Genomic DNA, 22,493 nt, shown 5'->3' with positions numbered 1-22,493 from the left:
TAAATACACGGCAGTACCTATAAATTAGCAACTAAACGATACATATAGGTTATGTATATTATGTTATATTACACGTCTTATTTTGATCATATATGTAAACATGTTTCATGTACATATTATTGCTCATGCCCAAACAAGATATCTAGTTTTAAATCATGTATACGATTCCATATATAGAGAAGTAATACACGATAGTATAACTAATAATAACTTATAAAACATATTACATTAAGTAATAACCTAAATATTTATTTATTTTTAAATGTTCAAGTCTCAGTAATATTTTTTAAACGTATAAATCTTAGAATGATTGAAAATAACCAACCTATAGGTACTATAGGTAGGTATATTTTAACTGTTGTTGGTATCTATTAGATTATATTAAATATACCTATTAGATTTTTACGTGCAAAATGCAGCTTATTATACATAGGTGATTCAGCAAGCACGTTCGTCCTCATTTTATCGTTTAACAATGAATTTATTCAAATATTATTTTTTCATACCATATCAGGAGTGTTAATGTAGTGATTAACCTTAATTTATTTTCTAAATAAAGACAGTTTATTTTTGCATAGATTGTTGATCACGTGATTGTTTTGAAACCATCAAACGTATTATATGGACTTGAAGTGTTTAAACATATAAATATTACGAAAATAAAAACGTGATTTAACATAATATTGACGAATCACCCTGTATGTATTTTCTATTTATTATTCATGTTAATTTCAGAATTAATTATGGATCGTTGAACTTGGACATTACACACGTCATGATGTAATATCGAGTTCATTAATGTATTTATATCAAACCCAGTTGTATAATATTATCGTTACCAACAATAATTATATCTTCGTCAGAACTAAATGTTATAAACACAGTACTCTAACCCGCAACAAGTAATAATAATATTGTAATATTATTATGAGGTGAAGTACGTACCCACGCTATAGGTTATATACTCGCCCGTGTATTCGAGTGAACTATATTATTATATGGTTATTGTTATCTCCAGCGTAGATACAAAAGTTTTATAGAAATGTTTGTAATTATTACCATCGTCGTTGTAGGCTTTTCCGGACAATTACTGCAATTCACAATCACAAACGTGCGCGATTTCGTTTTAGAATGGTCGCTTCCGTTGAAAACGACGACGAAGCCCACTCGATAACAATGTATATATTGCAATATATATTATATAATATATATACATGCTTATAGCATTTCGTTATTAACTAAAAGCTGGTGACTTAAAAGATTTCGGATGGATTATAATAATATCGTATAACCGTTTATACCATCATTGCTTGAGAGAAATAAAAGAAGAGGGATTCTGTGGAGCTATTTTTTTTTAAAAAAAAAAAACGATCGTTTGCACAAATATTATTTTACTCGTAGGTTGTAGGTATTATTGTATCTATCGTTAAAAGCTTTTATCCCCCTATAATTTCTCACCCAAAGTATAACTCATATCACGTCTTGTACATTGTATAAAGTAATGATTTTATTATAATGCAACAGCACTCTTACATTATTTTATTTAAAATATGAAAACTTTCGCATCTGAACAAAATAAATACAGTACGTCCAATAATTAAATGTGATACTATGAAGTAATGAATTGAGAGGCTTAGTTGGGGAATCGTCCAGTAGTTAGGTTAGGTTAAGTTATACCAAATGAGAATTTTAAGAAGAGAATAGGTATCTATACTCTCTAAACAAGTTCCTTTTCAGGCGTCTGGGTATGTTACCAGGAATTTATTTAGTATCGAGGCTATTGACGATTGGGTTTGAGTATTTTCTAACCTCTCGTGGGTTTTTTGGTTAGTAAGAGTGGTAAGTGTAGTTAGCGTTTGAATGTAAAAGTCTTTGCGTAGCGAGTCATTTGTAATGTACTCATTAAATTTTTCAAAAGACAAATACAAAGGCGTGTAACACAAAATTTTATTATTCAAAAATTTAAAACTTCAAAAAAAGTCCTTTGATTTCATTAATATTACGTTACGATGAATCGATAAAACGCAATAAGTGCATATTTTTATACTCGTGAAATCATAAATATTTTATAGTAGACGAACTGTCGTCGGTGAAAAGGTTATAGTTAAGACACTCTCGAAATATTTAAAAAAAAAACTGTACGGTACACAAGTTGATCCTTCTAAGTGTCTTCCACTCATTGTTTTAAAATGTTTGATGTTTTTAGAAAATATTATTCTTACATAGTTTAATGTTATTGAAAGACAACAGATTTGCTATCTATATTTTTAGGTTTTTACTTTTTATGTCAACATAATATTTTACTTATCTAATATTCCGAAAAATATTTTGCTTTGGAATAATTTGATACATATATGGATTGAACTTCAAACGAGTACTTAATTAGTTACCTATAAGTATTTAAAGTTTAGAAGAGTGGATAAGTGGTAAAACATTTTGGAATACCCCTGTAGCTTTCGACATTCGTTTTTGTACTTACAAATACCTACTCTGAAAAATATTGTATTTCAGAATATTTAATTAAAAATATATTTATTATTAAAAAAGCAAAATTATGAAGGTAAAAAATTGTAGTATAGCAAAAATAATCAGTAGTCAGTAGTAATACATTTAGTATTGATTGGATAATCAGATGAAAATTACCTATTATTAGTCACATATATTGTTGTTGATTTTTGTATTTCGATGTCTAATATCAATTAACAAAAATTACATATATATTTTTTAAATTGGTTTTAAAAATGTCACAAAGATTTTTATTTAATCAATTTAAGTTTTACGAGTTCAATTCACTCGAAACATTTTTTAAATTATTGATTCAACAAGAAAAAATATAATATATACATTATACATAATGTTTTACATATATTACTTAACTTTTTAAATCTTTTTAAATTATAAAATCGTTGTTTTTTTACGCCTTACAACCACGTTAAAGTATTGACTTTATTGTATAATTGTTAATTATATTGTCGAAGATAATATAATAGCACTGCTAATGTTATAGTATATAATTTCTATACCTGTGGCTGACCGACCGACAGTAGTGTATATTAATATATAGGGATTTCGGTTAAAATTTAATACCTCAAATCGGCTTAAAGCCTTAAAGGGTTTTATCTTTTACGAATATAAAAGTAGATATAGGCAATCGTGTTACACCCATAGGTACTATAACGTTATAATAACAGACCTTCTAGGATTTTCACTAATTGAAAATATCCGATAGGTTCGATATTTTCATGTACAGTTTTAACTTTCATAATGTATATATGTTGTAATAGTATAATCGCATAATATAAACAGTAATATTATATACAAGCGGATTTCAGTGATTTTAGAGTGAGAAGTGGTAACGACCATATCGACGGGTAGACGTATCGTCTACCGTTTTGCATATTTATTATGGTGATCGGAATGTATTGTGTATAGTACTTATTGGCTTGTTAGTTGTTACATCTTACGCGTGTATTTGTTTTTGGTTGAAATATATTTGGTTTAATTTTAAATCGGATTTTGGGTAGAACCCCATACTTAGGCGACAAATAGGTTTAGAAATAAAAAGTTTGTAAATATTTAGTTTGATTTTCACGTTGCATTACAAAACAAACGTTCATGTCAATTACCCATTATTTTTTTTTCGTTTACCTACCTCTGAGACGTGTGGAGCAAGTTAAACACAATATTATGTCGAAAATTATTCCTAAATATTAATGTTTTTTGGTGAATTGGATATTTTTATATTATTAAAAGGTTAGATTTGGCCGATTTCTATTTTATGATGAAAAAGTTATATGTATAGATTTGATTTTAATAATTTGATATCGATTTTTCGTGTACTATAAGCCGTTAAGTTATTTATATGTTGCAGGATAATAATGAGTGGAACGATTATCTAGCCTTTATGTGAGCAAAATAAAATTCTCAACGTGATCTGTGACGAGGGTGTTATTGAAAATTGATTGATTACATGAGTGAGTGACATAGGAAAAAAGATTAACGATTGCTCCTTGAGAATCACCACCAACTTATATATTATGTATTAGAGTTTTATACTATACAAATTAACGTAAAAATGTTATGGTACCGTACACATATTATTATTTTATTAAAGCAAATGCACATTGTTTGATTGTAAAACTTGAAATTTTTAATTGTGTTAGTACATAATCATAACTTATCATATACCTTACCGTTGCACGCGATGTTTGTCGAAAGGATATTCCATAGATAAACATAAATTACATGGAAGCACAAATAATTTCGATTTCGACGCAATAAATGTTATACCTTTTTGGCTGCATTATATCGTACTTACAAATAACAATATTGTATTAGGTACATAATTGTTCAACTGTTTATAAATACTTACACAACTTACTGTTTACTCGAGTAGCCGTACGCCAGTTTAGTAGGTACCCAGTACTTGTTACCTACGCGTCTTAATTATAAAATTGTATTCATTTCGTACGAGCTCAAATCCGAAATAGGTTCAGTAGTGTATAACGAGTACACAGGATTATATAGGAAAATATAACAGAATAACAATGTAGGAAATTTAATTTCTCATTTCAAGAGCTCTTTTTCCGTGCGTAATATAATTTTAACTGTTTGTATAGCTAATATAATATATTATTATAATCCCATAATACTTTATTCAAATAACGAAGATACGACGATATTATAAATTGTGTATCAATACATTATACATTATTATTAAACAAAAAAAGGTGAAACGTAAGTAACCGCTCAACTGTTAAATTACAGGTGTCGAGTATACATCGCCATCGATAAATTAGTGTTACACATTAGTACGAGATATCACTGAGTATTGATGATATTGTGAATGATTTTAATGTTGTCATAAAAGTAATTTATGAATACGGTACCTATAGGTTGATTTAATTTTTACTAAAAAAATTACATTAATAATATTAACAATATTTTATTTAATCATAATAAAAGTGTATACCTACTTATTTGATTTATTATTGTCATTAAATTTTGAGACAATACTGCCTCGCCGTAAAACTGTATGAATAGGATAATGGTATTTTTACTGGTATAAAAAGACAATAGATTTAAAATTAATCTAAATGTTTTAAAAATGTCAATTACAGATAAATAATTAAAATTGATATTCTTTGTACATTTAATTTCATTCAAATTTAAATTTCAAATGTCTAAAAAAAAAATGAAATCGTTCCCGCTCGGTCTATGTATTTTTAATAATAATTTATCATCAACAATTTTTCACTAAAAATTGTCTGGCTTAATTAGCAAAGGAAAAATTGTTTTATCGATATTTATAGGAAAAAAATCGAAAATTTCAAAACTCTCTATAATGCTCAAAAACAATTAAAATATACCGTTTATAGCGAATGTTAATAATAATTAATAATATTTAGTAAACACTTCAATTTTTTGTGATTATTCGTTTATGAATTAAAAAAAAAAAATAAGAAAATCGATCTTTAGATAAATTTAATTTTTATTTTTTACTTCCCCAAAAATATATCAACTGAATTCATTTTTTGGCATGAAAAATAATATTTAAGTAAAAATAAATGTGAAATCAATACATTCGTTACTTCTCCCAGAGTCTAAAAAGAGTTTATGCAATTATATAATTATAAAAGATCTATAAAGTGATATTTCAACTTAAAAATTTATTTTGATCGAGCATTTTAATTTTAATAGTGATTTTTTTTTTCATGGGAAATTTCAAACGGTGAATTTCTAATTTTACCTATTGAGTTATTACTATTTTAACCAAAAGCGTCAAAATATATTATCTTGACAACATATTAATATAATAGAATATGCACGTCTGCCAATGTTTATTTTGTATCTACAAACTATGTGGAATGTCTAAACGCAAGCAAACAGAAAGTTACGAATTTCTGACAGATGTTCTCATATAATGTTATATTATTCAGGTAAACACTTGGGCAAATATGTACCTTTAAATAATAATTGTCAGCATATTTGAGAGTATAATATGCATTGCTCGATTTGTCAGAAACAATTGTTACCAAAATGGATGTAACCTTTATTATGATATTATTTGTATAATTAAATAATTAACTCTATTATTGATAATGAAATTCATAAGACAAATAAACCATACATAATATAATAGAATACACTCCTAATAAATTTATACTGCAGTACCTTACCTACAACACTGCTAGAACATTTCGTCAATATCATGTTTCACCTTGTCCGTTGAAGGTGATTACAATACTGACATTACCAAACTTATGTGATAAAATATCAGGATCGGTCGGCTGATTTTATCGCGAAAAACCGTAAAGTAAAATAAATAAACTATATGAACGAAAAGTTTCGCAAATACACGCTAGGGGTTATACTTCGGGGTGTAATATAATTTAATATATATATTGGTATCAAAGGTTTAGAAACAACTGCAAAAAGACTTTATTTGAGGTCAAAAACAAAAAAAGATCTAAAAAACAAAAACAACGCGGACGAAAAAGTGTACAAGGACATAAAAATTTAGTTTGAAACTTTTACTTTCACTTTAAAACATAGGTATATACAGTATATTAAATGCGACTTAACGCCCTGCTATTTGAGAGCTGAAACCGTTATAAGTTTTGTTTTTACATAGGTAAGTAATAAAAAGACAAAATAATTTCTCGTCGGTCTTGCGTTTTTCATTTTTCATGTAACTAATCATATAGTAAATACCTAGATTAGGTTAGGTATATACCAGAGTATTATTATATAATTATTATATTAACGCGATAATAACGAATGACTGCGCGAACACTATAATATAAGATGCTACTATTTGAAACTGTTTCAAAAATAAAATTTGCGAATATCTGCGACGTTATGATATATCTAATGATATTATTATTATTATTATTATTATTATTATTTGCGCTGTCAGTATTCGGAAGAATAATTGTCCGCATGCGTACTGTTAGATTAATTACGTAGATTATCACAAAAACATAATATAATATGTCTATCGCAGATGTTAGTTGTAACCTATATAATATACAATTATAATATATTCAACGGATGATGTGTATCTCGGACAGATCCATTTCTAGATCGATTTAATCGATTTAATTTTTATGTAAATAATATAATATGAAAACACGCGACGAACAATCCACTGTTCAGTAACTAACGTAGTTTAGAATGCTCTAGTGAGAAATAAAAATTTACTATTCAGTGTCAATCATTGGAACTATACACATAGTAAATATAATATATCAATTATAAAATAGAAACTTTCAAACCTAACCGTATGGTATACATATCAATGTAACTGTGTTGTAACATAATATGTACCTATAGTGAAAACATATGTTACAAATTGCAAATAACCGTAAGCTTATTAAAATCCTATACCCATATAATAATATATTAGTTAACATAGCCGTATTATTGACCACACAGTAATACACACGATAAATGCATAGGCCTTTTATATAAGTGATATCAAATATTATACCGCCAAGCCGGTCCAAATGAAAGGCAACAATTGTGGACGGATCGCGGGGATGCAAGGGGATGATAGAATCTATGATTGATATAAAATACAAATTGGTCGGTTTAAATATTATCTTAAGGCGTAATTGCAAGGCGTATACGTATAGTCTATATAGTTTGAAACGACATGACACGAATCTTATATGTTTACAGGGGAGCTTTTTCCGAAGTCCGATTGGCTGTGAGCAAGGAACGTCCAAACGAAATGTACGCCGTAAAGATCATCGACAAAAAAGCCTTGAAGGGAAAAGAGGACTCTCTGGACAACGAAATCAAAGTGTTGAGAAGGTAAGATCTAATAATATTATATTATGCAATAAACGTATGTGTTCCGGCTTTATATTATAATATAGGGCTTCCGCAATTGTTTTTCAATATAATATATTATTTTTCATCCATCCGGTATGCGCGTCGCGATACGAAAAGAGGGCACCAATATATAATCCGTCAAGTATATTGTTTATATTATTATCATACATAATATAGGTGAACGCAGCGTTATATTAATATTATTGTGTGAAGCACGCCCAGCGGGGTGTCAGTAATAATTCTTCGCCGAGCGCTCAGCGTACGGGTTGTTTTACGGAATTGGATATTTGCATTTTTGTGCACTCGTTGTAATAATTAATTATCACGATACTTTAGTAATATGCAATAGCAGTAGGTAGTTAATTATCACCGACGCCGAGTATGGACTTATTAAAAATATATTTGACTAAATATACATTTTTATCATAATATTATTAGGTATTGTGCGTATTTATAGGAGCATATCAATATTCCCAACTTACCATAATATCATCTCCGTAGATGACTGCATAGGTTGTTAGTAACATAATATAATTACTTCGAACTTATTTTATGCTTGGTAGCATAAATATTAAAATTTGTTAATAATGTTGTACTATTCCAATAGCTAAATATTTTCATTGATCAGATAAAGTAATATTTACATATATTTTACATTCTCGTAAAACTATTTTTAAAATCCATATAGTAAATAAATTTGAATATAAGTTGCTTAGAAACGTTTTGTTATTATTTTTATTTAGAAAATAAAATAGACTTGTATCACCATTAGAAGAACACTAATCCTTAAATAGTTTAATAAAATCTAAATAATTAAAAATATGGTCCATATTTAAAAAGTCCGAAAATAAAAAATTGATTCAATACTACAGAAAAAAATATAGGTGATTATATTATTTGGTGAATCACCCTGTAGATGCATGTATATAATGTTGTGTTTGACAAAATTCCGTATATAGATACCTCCTATATATAGAAAACTGGACGGTTAGAAAAATATTTAATCAATTTTTATGATTGTATTTAACGATAGATAATATTAAATATAAAATATTAATTATTAAATATTAAATATAAATACATAATATTATTATGAAAGAAAAAAAAATAGTTATTGAGCCGACTACAAAACTATATAATATTGGTTTATGCATTTTAATCATACTTCCCAATGGTTTATGTCAACACGAGTATTTTATTTATAATAATAAAAAAAAATTATATTTTTAATTCTTTTTTTTTTTCACAATAATGTATTATGCTAATGAATACAAAATTTAAAATAAATGTATTAAATTGTATTTTTATATTATTATTTTAAAAGTTTGAACCAGAAGTGATTAGCGATCGATTGTATACCGTTGCATTAAACAATTAACATTTTTTTCACAATTTTAATATCATAAAAAAATATTTGCAAATAATATGTACCTATTCTGCGTATAGGGTTTTTAACGTACCTACTTGTGTTCGTACACTATATTCTCTGTCCACCAACCGTCATACATACGTAATTACATTTAACTATACTGTTTTATAACGTAAATAGAAAATTATTTATAGTAAACACCAATATTTCGAAATCTATAATAACAAATAAGTATATAAAATGCATACCATTTTTTTTTATTATTATTTAAATATAATCAATCTGTTAACAAAATAAAAACAATAAGTAATAAGGATAACTTAGAAAATTTACAAACATGAATAACGTGAAGAGGAGACCGTTCATTAACAGAACCTCAGAATTTTTTTTTAAGTACCTCTATCTTATGAGATCTCTAGACCAATTTTTTTTTAATCGACGGAATTTGTGGTAATGTAAGAGAGGGCATATTTTGACTGAAGGGGTTTATGTGGTTTGTTAATTTTGAATGGAAACTTTTGTAGTGGCTTTTTGCAAGCTCGTTTACTGTTTGTATTTTTAGGTCATTGTGGAGGCCTACATTTATTGTATACCATGGAGCACCCGTGACAAGTCTTAGGGTAATTGACTGGAAGGCTTGAATAAGGCGAATGTTTGCGGGTTTATCTGGACCCCAAATTTGAATATCGTATGACCATCTGTCTTAATGATTACTTTGTATAGGAGTAGTTTATTTTTGAGACTCAAGTTTGATTTTAGTAGTGGTCTAAGTAGATGGAGCCGAAAGTTTAGTTGTTTTCGTTTTTTCTTGATGTGGTTTGACCAGGTTAATCTTTTATCCAAAGTTATACATTGGTATTTGGTTGACTGGTGAACTGGAATTGGTTTATTATTGAGCTTTAGTGGGGGGCATTCCCTTTTGTTTAGTGAAAAATTTATCTGTGCGGATTTTTCGTCGTTAATTTTAATTTTCTAGTTTTTAACCCGAAATTTGATTTTATTTTAATGTAATTGTAAATTTTGAAATGCGATATCAAAAAATGTATTTGACGTAAGCATTGCTGTATCGTCAGCAAATGAGGCGAGTAGAGTTTGGTTCGATGTAGGTATATCAGCGGTAAACATATTATAAAGTATAGGTGAACGGTCATTACCCTGAGGAACTCCAACTTTAATATTCTGTACAGTTGAATAATTATTTTTTTGGCGAATGGAAAACGAGCGATTTTCAAGATATGATTTGATGATTCAATAATATACTGAAGGGAGAAAGTGTTTAAGTTTAAATAAAAGCCCATCATGCCAAACGCGGTCAAAGGCCTATGATATATCTAGAAATATTCCGGGGCAGTATTGCTTGGTCTCAAAGGAGGCTGAGATTCTATCGGTGATTTTAAAAAACTAAAAAATGCGTACTTAAGAAATATGATTTTGATCATTTTTTTATTGTTTCATTTGTAACCGAAGTACATGGTAACTCTAATTATTAATATCACAATAGTTTTTATAATTTTATAATATATGAGACAAACATTTTTAAAAATATTAAATAGATAACAATAACTAACGGTGTTTATAGTTTTGTATCTTTAAGTAGTTTCGTGTTAAAACTATACAAGATTTCTTTAGTATTTAACTTTTAAAAATTAAATTCAGTTTTGAATTGTAAAAATTGGATTTTGGCTTCTGATAACGAAAAACGAAAATCAATCATTTTATTTTACACTTTTTTTTTTTTGGAAAAATAATTCTACATAATGCTATTAAATAGATTATATCAATATACATTTCGTAATATGTATTCAGTACTTTACATTTATGGGAATATTTTTTGGTCAAACAGTAGAATATTTAAATAAAACAAAGTTATTTTTAAATTACAATTTTTTTTACTCTCTTTTTCAACAATCAATACGCAATTCAGATGATGATGAATAAAATAAAAATAATGGAAGTATGGAACAATGAAAACTTTTTTTAAGGTAATTGAAGTTTTGCGAGGTAGACTTAAAAACTTCAACTGAACGTGACTTTTGGTGAATTGGATTGTTTCCAGTATATGTAGTCGAAATGTTAGCCCCTATTACCCCCGCTTCATAAATAACTTTCAGAGCTTACTTCGCATTTTTTAAAAATAAAATATAAGCTCGAGAGTAAATAAAAATTAACAGATCACCGAAAAAAGACGGCTGGGTGTATCTAGCTATCAAATATAATTTTTTTGTTAGCACTACAAATATTTAATAAAATACGGTTCTATTTTTTATTCTATTTTATTATCAGTGATATTCATAATTTATATGTATCATAATAATTTAAAATTAAATCAAAATTATGATACTTAAACGATAAATTTATTCACGTTCCAACCATTTAAGTAAATTGTTGCTGATCTCGGTGTATATTATGTTTACACTGTTTCCCCGTACTTCGTTATCAAAAAAAAACCACACATGTTTTTACATTGTGTAACACAAAATACGTATTTTGTAAATTTATTCGTCTAATTTCAAAAATATTTATTAAAAAAGCTCAATATGTGTAAACTTATAATTTATTCAAATATATAATTTAAATATTTTTAAAAAATGTAGTTTTTTCTATTACGTTCACTAAATAAAAGTAAGATTTTATGTGCCTATAATATCTTGATATAATGTTAGTTATCTCTTCTCAACTCTGCATATAATATACATTTTTAAAAATCTATTTACATTATCCATTTATAATATATTATAATTAAACCATAATCTTCAAATACTTGAACAAGTATTATTATAACAGTAATTTTTGTACAATGATGTCCAATATTATTTAGGAAAATTACAAGAGATGTTTAAAATAAAATTTACCCTCAAAACTTCTTTACGTACTATGTGATCTTAATCGACATTTAAGTATACGTTATTTATAGATAATAATAAAATGATTTCATCATAAAAAAATATTGAAATATTTAGTGAAATTTTGTTTGAAAACGTAAATACTAATAAACTAAATTTATCAATAACACAAAAAATCATTTTATCCTTAAAATTCCGCATTGATTTTCAAACGAGTGTCAATATAATACATTATAATAACATGTTAAAAATAAATATATAATTCATTTATTATTTGGCCACCTTCGTACCATTTTTACAGAAAACCCATTTCTGTTAGGGGGATTGGGGGTCTGACCTAACTTGGGGAGGGATAAGTCAATGGCATTAAGTACGTTCGTTGTAGTATAATACATGATATATATAGTTAAACGAAATTAAATCCACTCCGCGTGTACAGTGTTCATTGATCAAAGTGGATTAATATGAGTTAAGTTGTTAGTTAATTCATATTTGGACGTGTATATACATATATATATGCGCAATATAAACTATTTCCGATCGAAATACGATTTTAATTGGAGGACTTTGTCGATGTTCGTGCCAGACTAGGTATTAGCTCGCAGCCTATGGGTTTCGGCAGTAGTTAAAGCAGATTACTCGTTCTACACATATATAACACATAATATAATTTCATAAATTCATTTCAAAAGGTTTTAAGACTATACGTATACGTTACTGAAATAATTATTATATTTCATTTAAACGAGATCGCCGTACACGCGACATCGTACCATACGTATAACACCGGACATTACGTATGAAGTTAGATCATGTTTTGTCGTGTTATGTTATGTTACGAACAATATGAAACTCACTACATAGTATATTTCTATCACGCAACGGAACGGGTACGAGACTTGCCTATTATCAATGATTATTAATTAATATAGATAATGTAATAATATAACAGACAATAAATGAAAACTATTTTTTTTTAAAACAACGATTTGTCGTTATTATTTTTTTTTTTTTAGAATGAGTAAATTACAATTTATTAGTATAATTTTATAAGTGACATAAATAGAATCTCTTTACTTCTGTATGAAAAAATTTTAAATATTATCTTGTAAATTTCTGTAACATGAGTTTAAGAGGAATAATAAATTCTTTTATCTAGAACAAACGAATGTGTTGCTACTTAAACATATTTTAAATTTTTAAATAATAACTAACCAAGTAGTTTTATTTTATTTTACACTTTTTATAGTTTCACATTTTTAAAAAAAAATAAAGGCAAATTTTAAATTAACAAAAATTAGCGTCCTCAATAATGGTTAAATCCAAACTAATCCGTTTTACCTTTTCTCCTCCTCCCTTATCGGGTTCTGATAATTTGGTATTTAACCATATAAAACAATTCTACAGATTCATAATATGTATGAACAATCGTTTATTAAAAAATAAATAATAACTACAGTTGACGTAAGAACGAAAAAACATTCTCTTTTTGATGGAACAAAAACATGATATACGGTTTCATTATTCGAGTGTGCGACATTATAACTTATAAGTACTTAAAACAAACGAATTTCCTTTTTCAATGATATTTTCCTCACTGAATAATAATATACTGAGAAAATATATATATATATATACATTTTTTTTTTTTTATTATTAACACGTGCTCCGTGTGTGGGTGTAAAATAATGGAACCCACACAATTTAACAGAGTGGGTTCTAACCTTATTTATTTTAAAAGTGGCTGGGATGGTATAGTCATTAGACTTAATTGCACGAACTTGTACTGAAGTGGTGGATGGTACGTATACTTGGGAACGAAACTTCTGTGATATTTATTTGAAAATCTCCAAAAAAAGCTGCCACTGCAAGAGTATAAAATTTATACTCGAATAGATTGTGACTAAAACTCATAGATTTGGAAATGCGCCAACATCTACCCGCGAATGGAAGATATTGAAGGATATAAAAATAATGCATAACACAAATACCAAAAGTAAAGATAACCGATAAAAAACAATTATCTCAAATACTCTGGTTTTTTCAATCTTTTTAGAATGGCTTGCAAACATTTGAAAATTAAACTAAAATTACTAATTTTTATGCAAAATTTACACAAATTAATTTGTTTGATGAATTTTAGTTATTAAAAACATATCATTACATAATTCTTTATCTGCTAAAAATACACTTTAAAAAAATAACATTATATACATTTTGCCATCCACATATCGCTAAATTTCCTTACGAAGTACCTACGAGTACGTTAAAAATCGAACCAAATAATATGTTTTTCTTTTAACAAGCTTATAGTATTATTAGTATTTGTAATACTTTAATAAGATTTAGACAGGATTTTTCGTTGTATTATTAATTTAAAAACTACAACTTGTAAATAAACTTAAATTAAGTTGTGAAATTATCTCATTAATTATTATTTTTTCTAATCGATGTGTATTAAATCCACCCTCAATATATTTAAATTGTCTTAGACAGAAAATCATTAAAAATTGTCTAAATATTCCTAAAAAATAAAATTAGACATTGTCGTGTTGATCAATAAGGTAAAGAATATTAACTTTTTATGTGTAAAACATAACTAGTAAATTATGAAATTTAAACTATTTATTAAGTTATCTATGGTTAATATAAACTTAAATATATATTTTATTTAAATCTGCAAGGCTCCGTAATATATTTAAGTACATTATGATTCACTAAAAATAAATATTTTGATTGTGTAAGTTTAATAATAGACAAATAAAATATAGTATAAAGTATAAACAGAAATAGAATAGTTTCGAGCTACTTAACTTTAAGTGTTAAAGGTTAGTAATAGTATACGATAAAATGATGGAGATAGTAATAATAATATAAGTTTCTGACAATATTAAATTATAAGCAATATTCTCATAATATTAGATTTTGCATTTTTTAATTTTTATATTAAATGTTAGCCGAGTATTTTAATTATTAATTTTTTTTTTCATTATTGACGACAAACGAATGTTTTTTATGCTGAGCTTTTTGAGATCGTATTTCGGTCAAATGCGTATATTAATTTAAATATAACAAAATTGTATAAAAGGAAAATGTCTACTATGTATATTATATGAATTCGTGTATAGTTTTGGTGTAACTATATCGTCTATATCAAATTTCACTTGGGATACGTTTTTGAAGTCATGCCGTTTGAATGCTCAATTATTGCACAAACCATTTAAATTGTTATATACTGTTATTATTATTATTCCTTTTTAAACAACCCGATATTATAACTTAATATCTTCTATTTGGTGATTTCGACGTCGTGCATTCAGACGTGAGTTGTGTCCATTATTAATATTAATAATATTACAAGAAAAATATTTTCCCTTGGTAATAATAATAGATTATTATAATTCCACTGAATATTCATCCACATATAAGTTATCTGCGACTATACCTACGCGTGTAATGATTGATCAATTTATTTTCTTCTCTTTAGAAATTATTGTGATATAATATATTATTAAACTCTCTACCAAGCACATACACAAGATGGAAGGGGGAAAGGGGTTGTAAAATTAACGTTTAAAAATACTTACGTTTTTAAAAACCTAGTCTCATCATTGAAATTGTGTTAACTATTTGTCAGGTAATAGGTTATTTTATATAATTATAACAATTTTAAACATAAGCCCCTACCCTTCCCCTCCCAAATAAATAAAAAATTTCTTTTTTTTTGTGTTCACGCCTGCTCTCTACAGACGAATAATAATATCGTAATATTACTAATATTTAAGTAGTACAATAATAACCATAAGCCATCACATTTACTAAATCAGTTTAAAAAATATTTTTTTTTCTATAATGGATATTTTTTAACTTATTACATCATTTATTTTTCGTAGTGATTTTTAAACTTTTTAAAATTAAAATCAAAAGTTGAATAATTTTCTAAACATTTTAGTTAATATTTATAACAATATATTATATAATATTGCTCATCCAAACTTGCAAATTTCAAATTTCTAAAAAATATGTATAAAAAACCATTTAAATGAAAAATTTAGTTTTTTTTTTTTTGAAATGTATATAATATTAATTTAATATTATTAAAACTTTTAATTCTATAAAAACGTTTTTCTCAAAAAACAAAAATTTAACAGTGTAGTCAGTTATAAATAAATATATCACTATTATACCTACCCATATGACAATTATATTAAAATGGTAGCATTAAATTACACGTAATTCAATTGATTAAAAAGCCTTCCATAACAATTATTTTCCTTCGTAGTTTACAGAATGACGATGAATAATATTATGTTTTCACATTATCGTATAATTTACGTTACCTCTCAAAGATATTGGAAATACTAAATAACAACAACGTTAACGATAATTGGATAATTGTGAAGCATTTCGAAGTTTATTCCCAAATATAAACTTTTAATTACAATTCAAAATCAAGTGTTTATTCCATTCAAAAGTCATTCACGAGATTCTTCTATTTACTTCCGGTAACTAGTATATAATACGTACAGGAAGTGGGAGGTTAACGTATAGAATTTCTTAATTTCTTATACATTGTTGACAATATAATATATTATTCGTTATTGTTAAGAAATATAAATATATATTTCTCAAAAACTTTGCTTGGGCGTAAAGTAGGAAAAAGTCTGTAGATGATCGAATATTTGTTATTTGTTTTGAGACTTCAAAGTTTTTTGTAACGTTTCAGGAAATTCGAATAGCTAGTAATAATGATAATCACTTTTATTTTGTATCGGACTAACCGTATTGTCACTAATGACATTAAAAAAATCAGCTTAAATAAGATGGTCAAAATAATAGTATGAAGTAATATAATAAATGAAACAACAATAATTTCAACAATTTTATACGGCAAGGAATATATATTATATATTTTATAAACACAAATAATTAATAATAATAATCACAAATAATTTGCTAATAAATACCATGTCTTGACTACTCGTCAAATACCTACTTTTAAACTAAAAAAATGAGATTTACCATGTGTGTTTCTTTGTGTAAACATGTCCATGTAAAATTTTTGCAAAAATATTATTATATATATACTTATGTAGAAGTTTATTTTAGATAATATACCGAACACTCTCTTAATTGTAACGGACTTAAATATACTAATTTGGATATAGACAGACAATTAATTTTTGAAAAATCGTACTTTTGAAGACCGATTATACTTCACAAAGCTGTTACCTAACAGTATTTCAGTAGGTACCTAAAAATTGTAGATAACATATAAATATGATTAACTTTTTAATGCATTCTCTGATGATAAATGATGATCTCTGATGAGCTTTAACAAATTCTAATTTATATTCCGTTATCTAAGATAGCTTATTATTTAAACGATGGTGTCGGATTCTATGATATTATTATTTATTATGGCCGTATAACTCGATACTGTTCCTTGCGGTACTAAATATCAAACAATTCGAACAATTATCACTAAGTATCTCGATTGAAATGCAATCATCTATTATGTCTTTATAACTTTTCAGGCAGTCGATGGCTCTAATTTCGGCACGTTTTATTTGTCAACATTTCTTTTGTTCTATACATTTTCAAAAATCCATTCTTCTTCAACATTTGATGAGTTGACTTTGAGTGTTGATTTTTTATTCTACTTATGTATATCTTCAAATTGTATACCTGTATCTAAATAACAGAGATTTATTTTTGAGAATTTAGCATATTTTATTAAAAATATTAAAAATATATAAATAAAAAAAATACCATGCAATAAAGAATATTTGGAAAAATACGTATTACAGTTTGGAGACCATGTATAATGTATTATTAAATATATTTCATAAATCATAGAATTTTATTATTTATTAAATTCACAATTAAATTTCTAAATTGAAGGTATTATTCCTACTCTGATTATTCGTCGAAACATTTTCACAGTCTTTATTTAAATCGTTGTTTGGAAGTAATATAAATGAATATTGTATAGTTGATCGTAAAAACGCAAAAAAAAGAAGCAGATGTAGCCAAAATTTTCTCCGCTTTTCCAACTAAATCCGAAATTAGATCAATTTAGGTCATAAATCTGTTGCCATCCATGCCTTAAATACGATTGTAGCACAATAGTCGGTAAAAAAAAGTAACGGCATTCATTTTTTATCGAAACTTTAAGGCTTACGACATTTTCCAATTACGATGGTGAATTCATTTATTTTTTACCATTCAAACTTCTTGGAACTAAAATGGTATTAGACATTCGCCCCCTGAACATAATTCTTGTACATTTATTTGTATTATTTAGCGTTTTGATAACAATCATTATTTTAAATGAATAAAAAAAAAATCCAAAATAGTCTGCAGGTACTTCCTAAATTATGTTTCTGGCCTAATTATCAACAATATAATATTTTAGTAATTCGTGTAATTCAACCATGATTATTTACAATATCCTAGATATTTCACGGAATTAAATTATAATCAAACCCGTAAAAAAATTTAAGCTTATTCTCCACCAAAGCTCTTAGCGAATCATTCGTGGGTTTTGTGCAATGTCTGAATATTATACATTTCGTTTATTCTTCGTTTCACTTCATCCCCAAGTGTCATTGATTAATCAAACTCTTTCAGTCACTCTAAGCATATTCAATACTTATCCCCAACTGTAAAGTAATGCATATTATAATACTCGAATCAACATCTTAAAAATATCGACAATTTTTAAAACTTAAGAACGTCGTACAACTTTAGAGTTGAATATTACAGTGTATATTTTGTCTTCGTTACTTGCAAATATTACATAAATCGAAATGACATCTGATTTTGTTTTACGCAACGAGTGCGATGATATTAATATGCGTTTTTCGAAACGATTTTTGTCTGCGTAGAAATATATAAATAAAAAGTTTAAAATATATTAATGATAAGCGTAAATCATGTTTGAAATCAACAGTCGTGGTATATCTATTTCCGTTTAGCATACCCACACAAAACTCGGATTTTATTTTATTTCCAAAAGTACGATCGCATAGATCGATTTCCAAATATGAATACAAATATGCTTCACAATGTTTATTAATCGTGTATTGTAACGTTCTACAGCATTATCGAATTATTATAGATAATAAAATAATATATTGTTATTGTTTGGGTTACATTATTCGGGTATAAGTTTTTTTTTATATTTTTAAATTTTTCCAAACAAATAAATAAATACATATAATATATGTACATGTATATTATATTTAGTAATATTTTGTTGCTAATTTATTTGCAATTTATTTATTTATTTTGAATTATTTGCCAGAGTTTATGTTGATTGATACATATTTGTGTTATTATATCATATTTTATCATTTTTAAAACGTATTACATTTTTTGTTTATACTACCAAAATGCATATTCATACATTAAGATATTTAAACATCATGCAATATATTTAATATATAAAAATAATTATGTTTATCCATCTTATACATATTTAATAAATAAATTATTTTTAATTTATTAAATCATACCAAACTGTCTAACTGTCAACCTTTTCAGTTTATCATACACGCACTGGTGCAAAAGATGTGTAATATAGTTTAGGTAGTCTAAAACATTCGGTGCAATTGACAAACAACCCTTATATACAATATGTTACGTCAACGAATTTATCGTACCCCCTATCATTATGATACACTCTCCACAGTTTTTTTAATAACTTAAATTACGATCGGCAAAATGAATCTATTCCTTGGGGCTTATACATAAATTAAGAGGATTAAAAAAATGATCGACATTTAAAAACTTTTGAGCGTTTCGTGTTCGTTCCTATCTAATAAGTATGAAGCCATAGAAACAAATTTCTATACATTTTTAAATGTATTTTTTGATACTTAAATAAATGTTTTTAATTTAAAAAATATATTAAAATTATATTTATAATACAACAAAATATATATATTACCTATATGACACATTTTACTAAACTAAATATAATTATTATATTATCTCTGGGACTATATTTTGCATATAATCATTAATCAATATATTATAATATATACCATTCTATAATAATAATAATAATATATTAATTAATACGGTTAGGTGATCCATATTTGTGTCTCGGTTTAATCTTTTTTTAAGTCTGAAAATAGCTAAATGGTTTTTTATGTACGGTATAAGATCGAACATGTTAAAATATTTTTGTTTCTATACGTATCTAATCTTATATATAAATAATATTATGTAGTATAATAGTACCTATTAAAAATACTGCTGCTCGCTCATTCCGTCGAGTGTCATATTCATACCGAGCATAAAGAATGATTTAACGGCGTCGCCAACGATCTCACCTCACCCCGCCAGCCATCAACCCACTCTTGACAAAACATGAAAGTCCATCAACACGTCCTCAGCAGACCTCTATGTACACATTTTTATACGTGTTTAGTATCACGCGCCATTTTTTCCTTTTAATGACGGCCTAGTTTTTGAGCACCTCCGTCTCTCAAAATCATAAATCAAACAGTCGGTCGGTGGTGCGTTATAATATTAGAGTACATTGTACGGTGAATGTAAGTTCACATATCTACAATACGTGGCAGGTAAAAATCGTCATGTACAAGTACAATTTTTACAGGAAAAAAATACACATAATAGGTATGTGAATTCCTACACGGCTACACGAAAAACAAAACTAAATGTATGTTATTTCCAAGTCCAAAAATATATTCTTATTTAAAAATAGCGAAATTTTGACAGAAAAAAAATAATTTCCCCCACTTTAATCGTATTTTTGATAGAAAACTTAAATGTAGTTTGTAAGTTTGAAATTTATTTAAGTACTTTTATGTTGCATAAAAAACCTCTATAATCCAGTTTTATAACAAGTAGGTAGTAACAACGAGATCTAAATTTAAACTCCTACACAAATAATCAATTTTACTGGGGAAAAATATTATATTTTATAACATTGTAATATACACTGGACTCTTTACTACCATAACACAAGTTTGGAACGTTCAAGAACCTCATCTTTTAGAGGGAAAAAGAATACAACTCGTAATATATGTAATATGTTTACTTATTTTAAAACACATTAATACGACAAAATTTTAAGTAACATTTAGTAAGCATAATAATTTAAAATTTAATTTTTATGATTAAATTTCAAACACGTATTAAACGTTGTTGTGCACTGCGTATGGAATATGCAAATATGACAGTAGTTTTGAACATTTAATATTAAATAAACATTTCTTTCTCTCCCCTGGCCTCAAAGATAAAATGCTTATCGTGCCTGTACTATCGATTCGGTAGTTGCCTTATAAATTAACTGTTTTTTCATTTGTTTAATCGATTTGGTTTTAGAATATTTAATAATAATATATCATAATTTAAAAAAAAACTGATATTTGTATAGAAAAAAAAATATTAATAATAAAACTGGCACAGAAATTATTTTTTCTTTAAACTTTTATTTTAATAAACTCTTGTATAGAAGTTAACACTATATTTTGTGAGGGAGTTAATAAGTACTTAAATGTCTATGTAGGACATAAAATATAGTGTAGTAATATAGTTTATATAGGTACCTATATATTACAATTCCTCACAACGAGTACTGAAGTCAAAATAATATATAATATGGTAGATGGATGATATAGTTAATATTGTGTTATAATGTTATATAATATGAATTTTTTTATGTTATATAACAAACTTGAACGATTGTACAATAAAAAAAATAATGAGTTCAATTTTATATCTGTATTAATTCGGAATTTATAAGTTTGGTAGTTTTTCTGTTTGCGTCAAAAACTACGTGTGGGAGATTTTTTCGATCCTGACGGTGATTCGGTTGTCCAGTTGAAAGATATAATTAATATACAATAATTTATTTATTTACTTATTTATTTGTTTATGCATATGGCAATATTATTGAAGTAATTATTTGAAATAACGACCCGACTTGTAACTCAGCCAGAAACTATCCAACTTGATAACAGCTGATCACTCATCTTTTTGAGTGTTTTTGATGTATCATTCTATGATCATCCCAATTAGAGTATATCATAATGACATAATAATAAATTTCATCGATTATCGCCGATATGGCGCAGAAAAATGACGGTAAATCATACTTTATCGATGACCTAAAGTCAAACCAACGTAATACGGTGTTACAAAAAAAAATCAACAAAAAATCGTATTATTAAATGCTTCGTATACAATTGCACACAAAAAAATATGACCTATAAACTTTAAAAACTGTTGCAATTACAAACTTTTAGTTTCGTGATACTTAATATATATGTATAAATAAGAATATCCAAGTAAATAGTAAATAACGATTTATCTCGTTTAAAGACTTAAAACTGTATAAACGTGCTTGTATATCACTGATACAGAATACAGAATTGCCGTTTTATTATAATTCAATTGAATTACAT

The 22,493-nt window shown here is 26.5% G+C and overlaps 1 protein-coding gene across 4 annotated transcripts in view; it reads left to right on the top strand.

Annotated features, from left to right (window-relative positions):
- LOC114131970 (calcium/calmodulin-dependent protein kinase type 1) overlaps positions 1-22,493 on the top strand; it is a 327,907-nt gene that overhangs the window by 180,831 nt on the left and 124,583 nt on the right. For all 4 annotated transcript variants that reach the window (XM_027997326.2, XM_027997327.2, XM_027997329.2 and 1 more), the window contains exon 2: positions 7,684-7,818. In XM_027997326.2, coding sequence (XP_027853127.1) covers positions 7,684-7,818 — 135 coding nt within the window. The remainder of the gene's footprint in view (positions 1-7,683; positions 7,819-22,493) is intronic.

The sequence above is a fragment of the Aphis gossypii genome, chromosome X, assembly GCF_020184175.1.
Source record: "Aphis gossypii isolate Hap1 chromosome X, ASM2018417v2, whole genome shotgun sequence".
NCBI lineage: Eukaryota > Metazoa > Arthropoda > Insecta > Hemiptera > Aphididae > Aphis > Aphis gossypii.
Note: the sequence above shows the minus strand (reverse complement) of the source record. Positions and strands in the feature narration are given on the sequence as shown.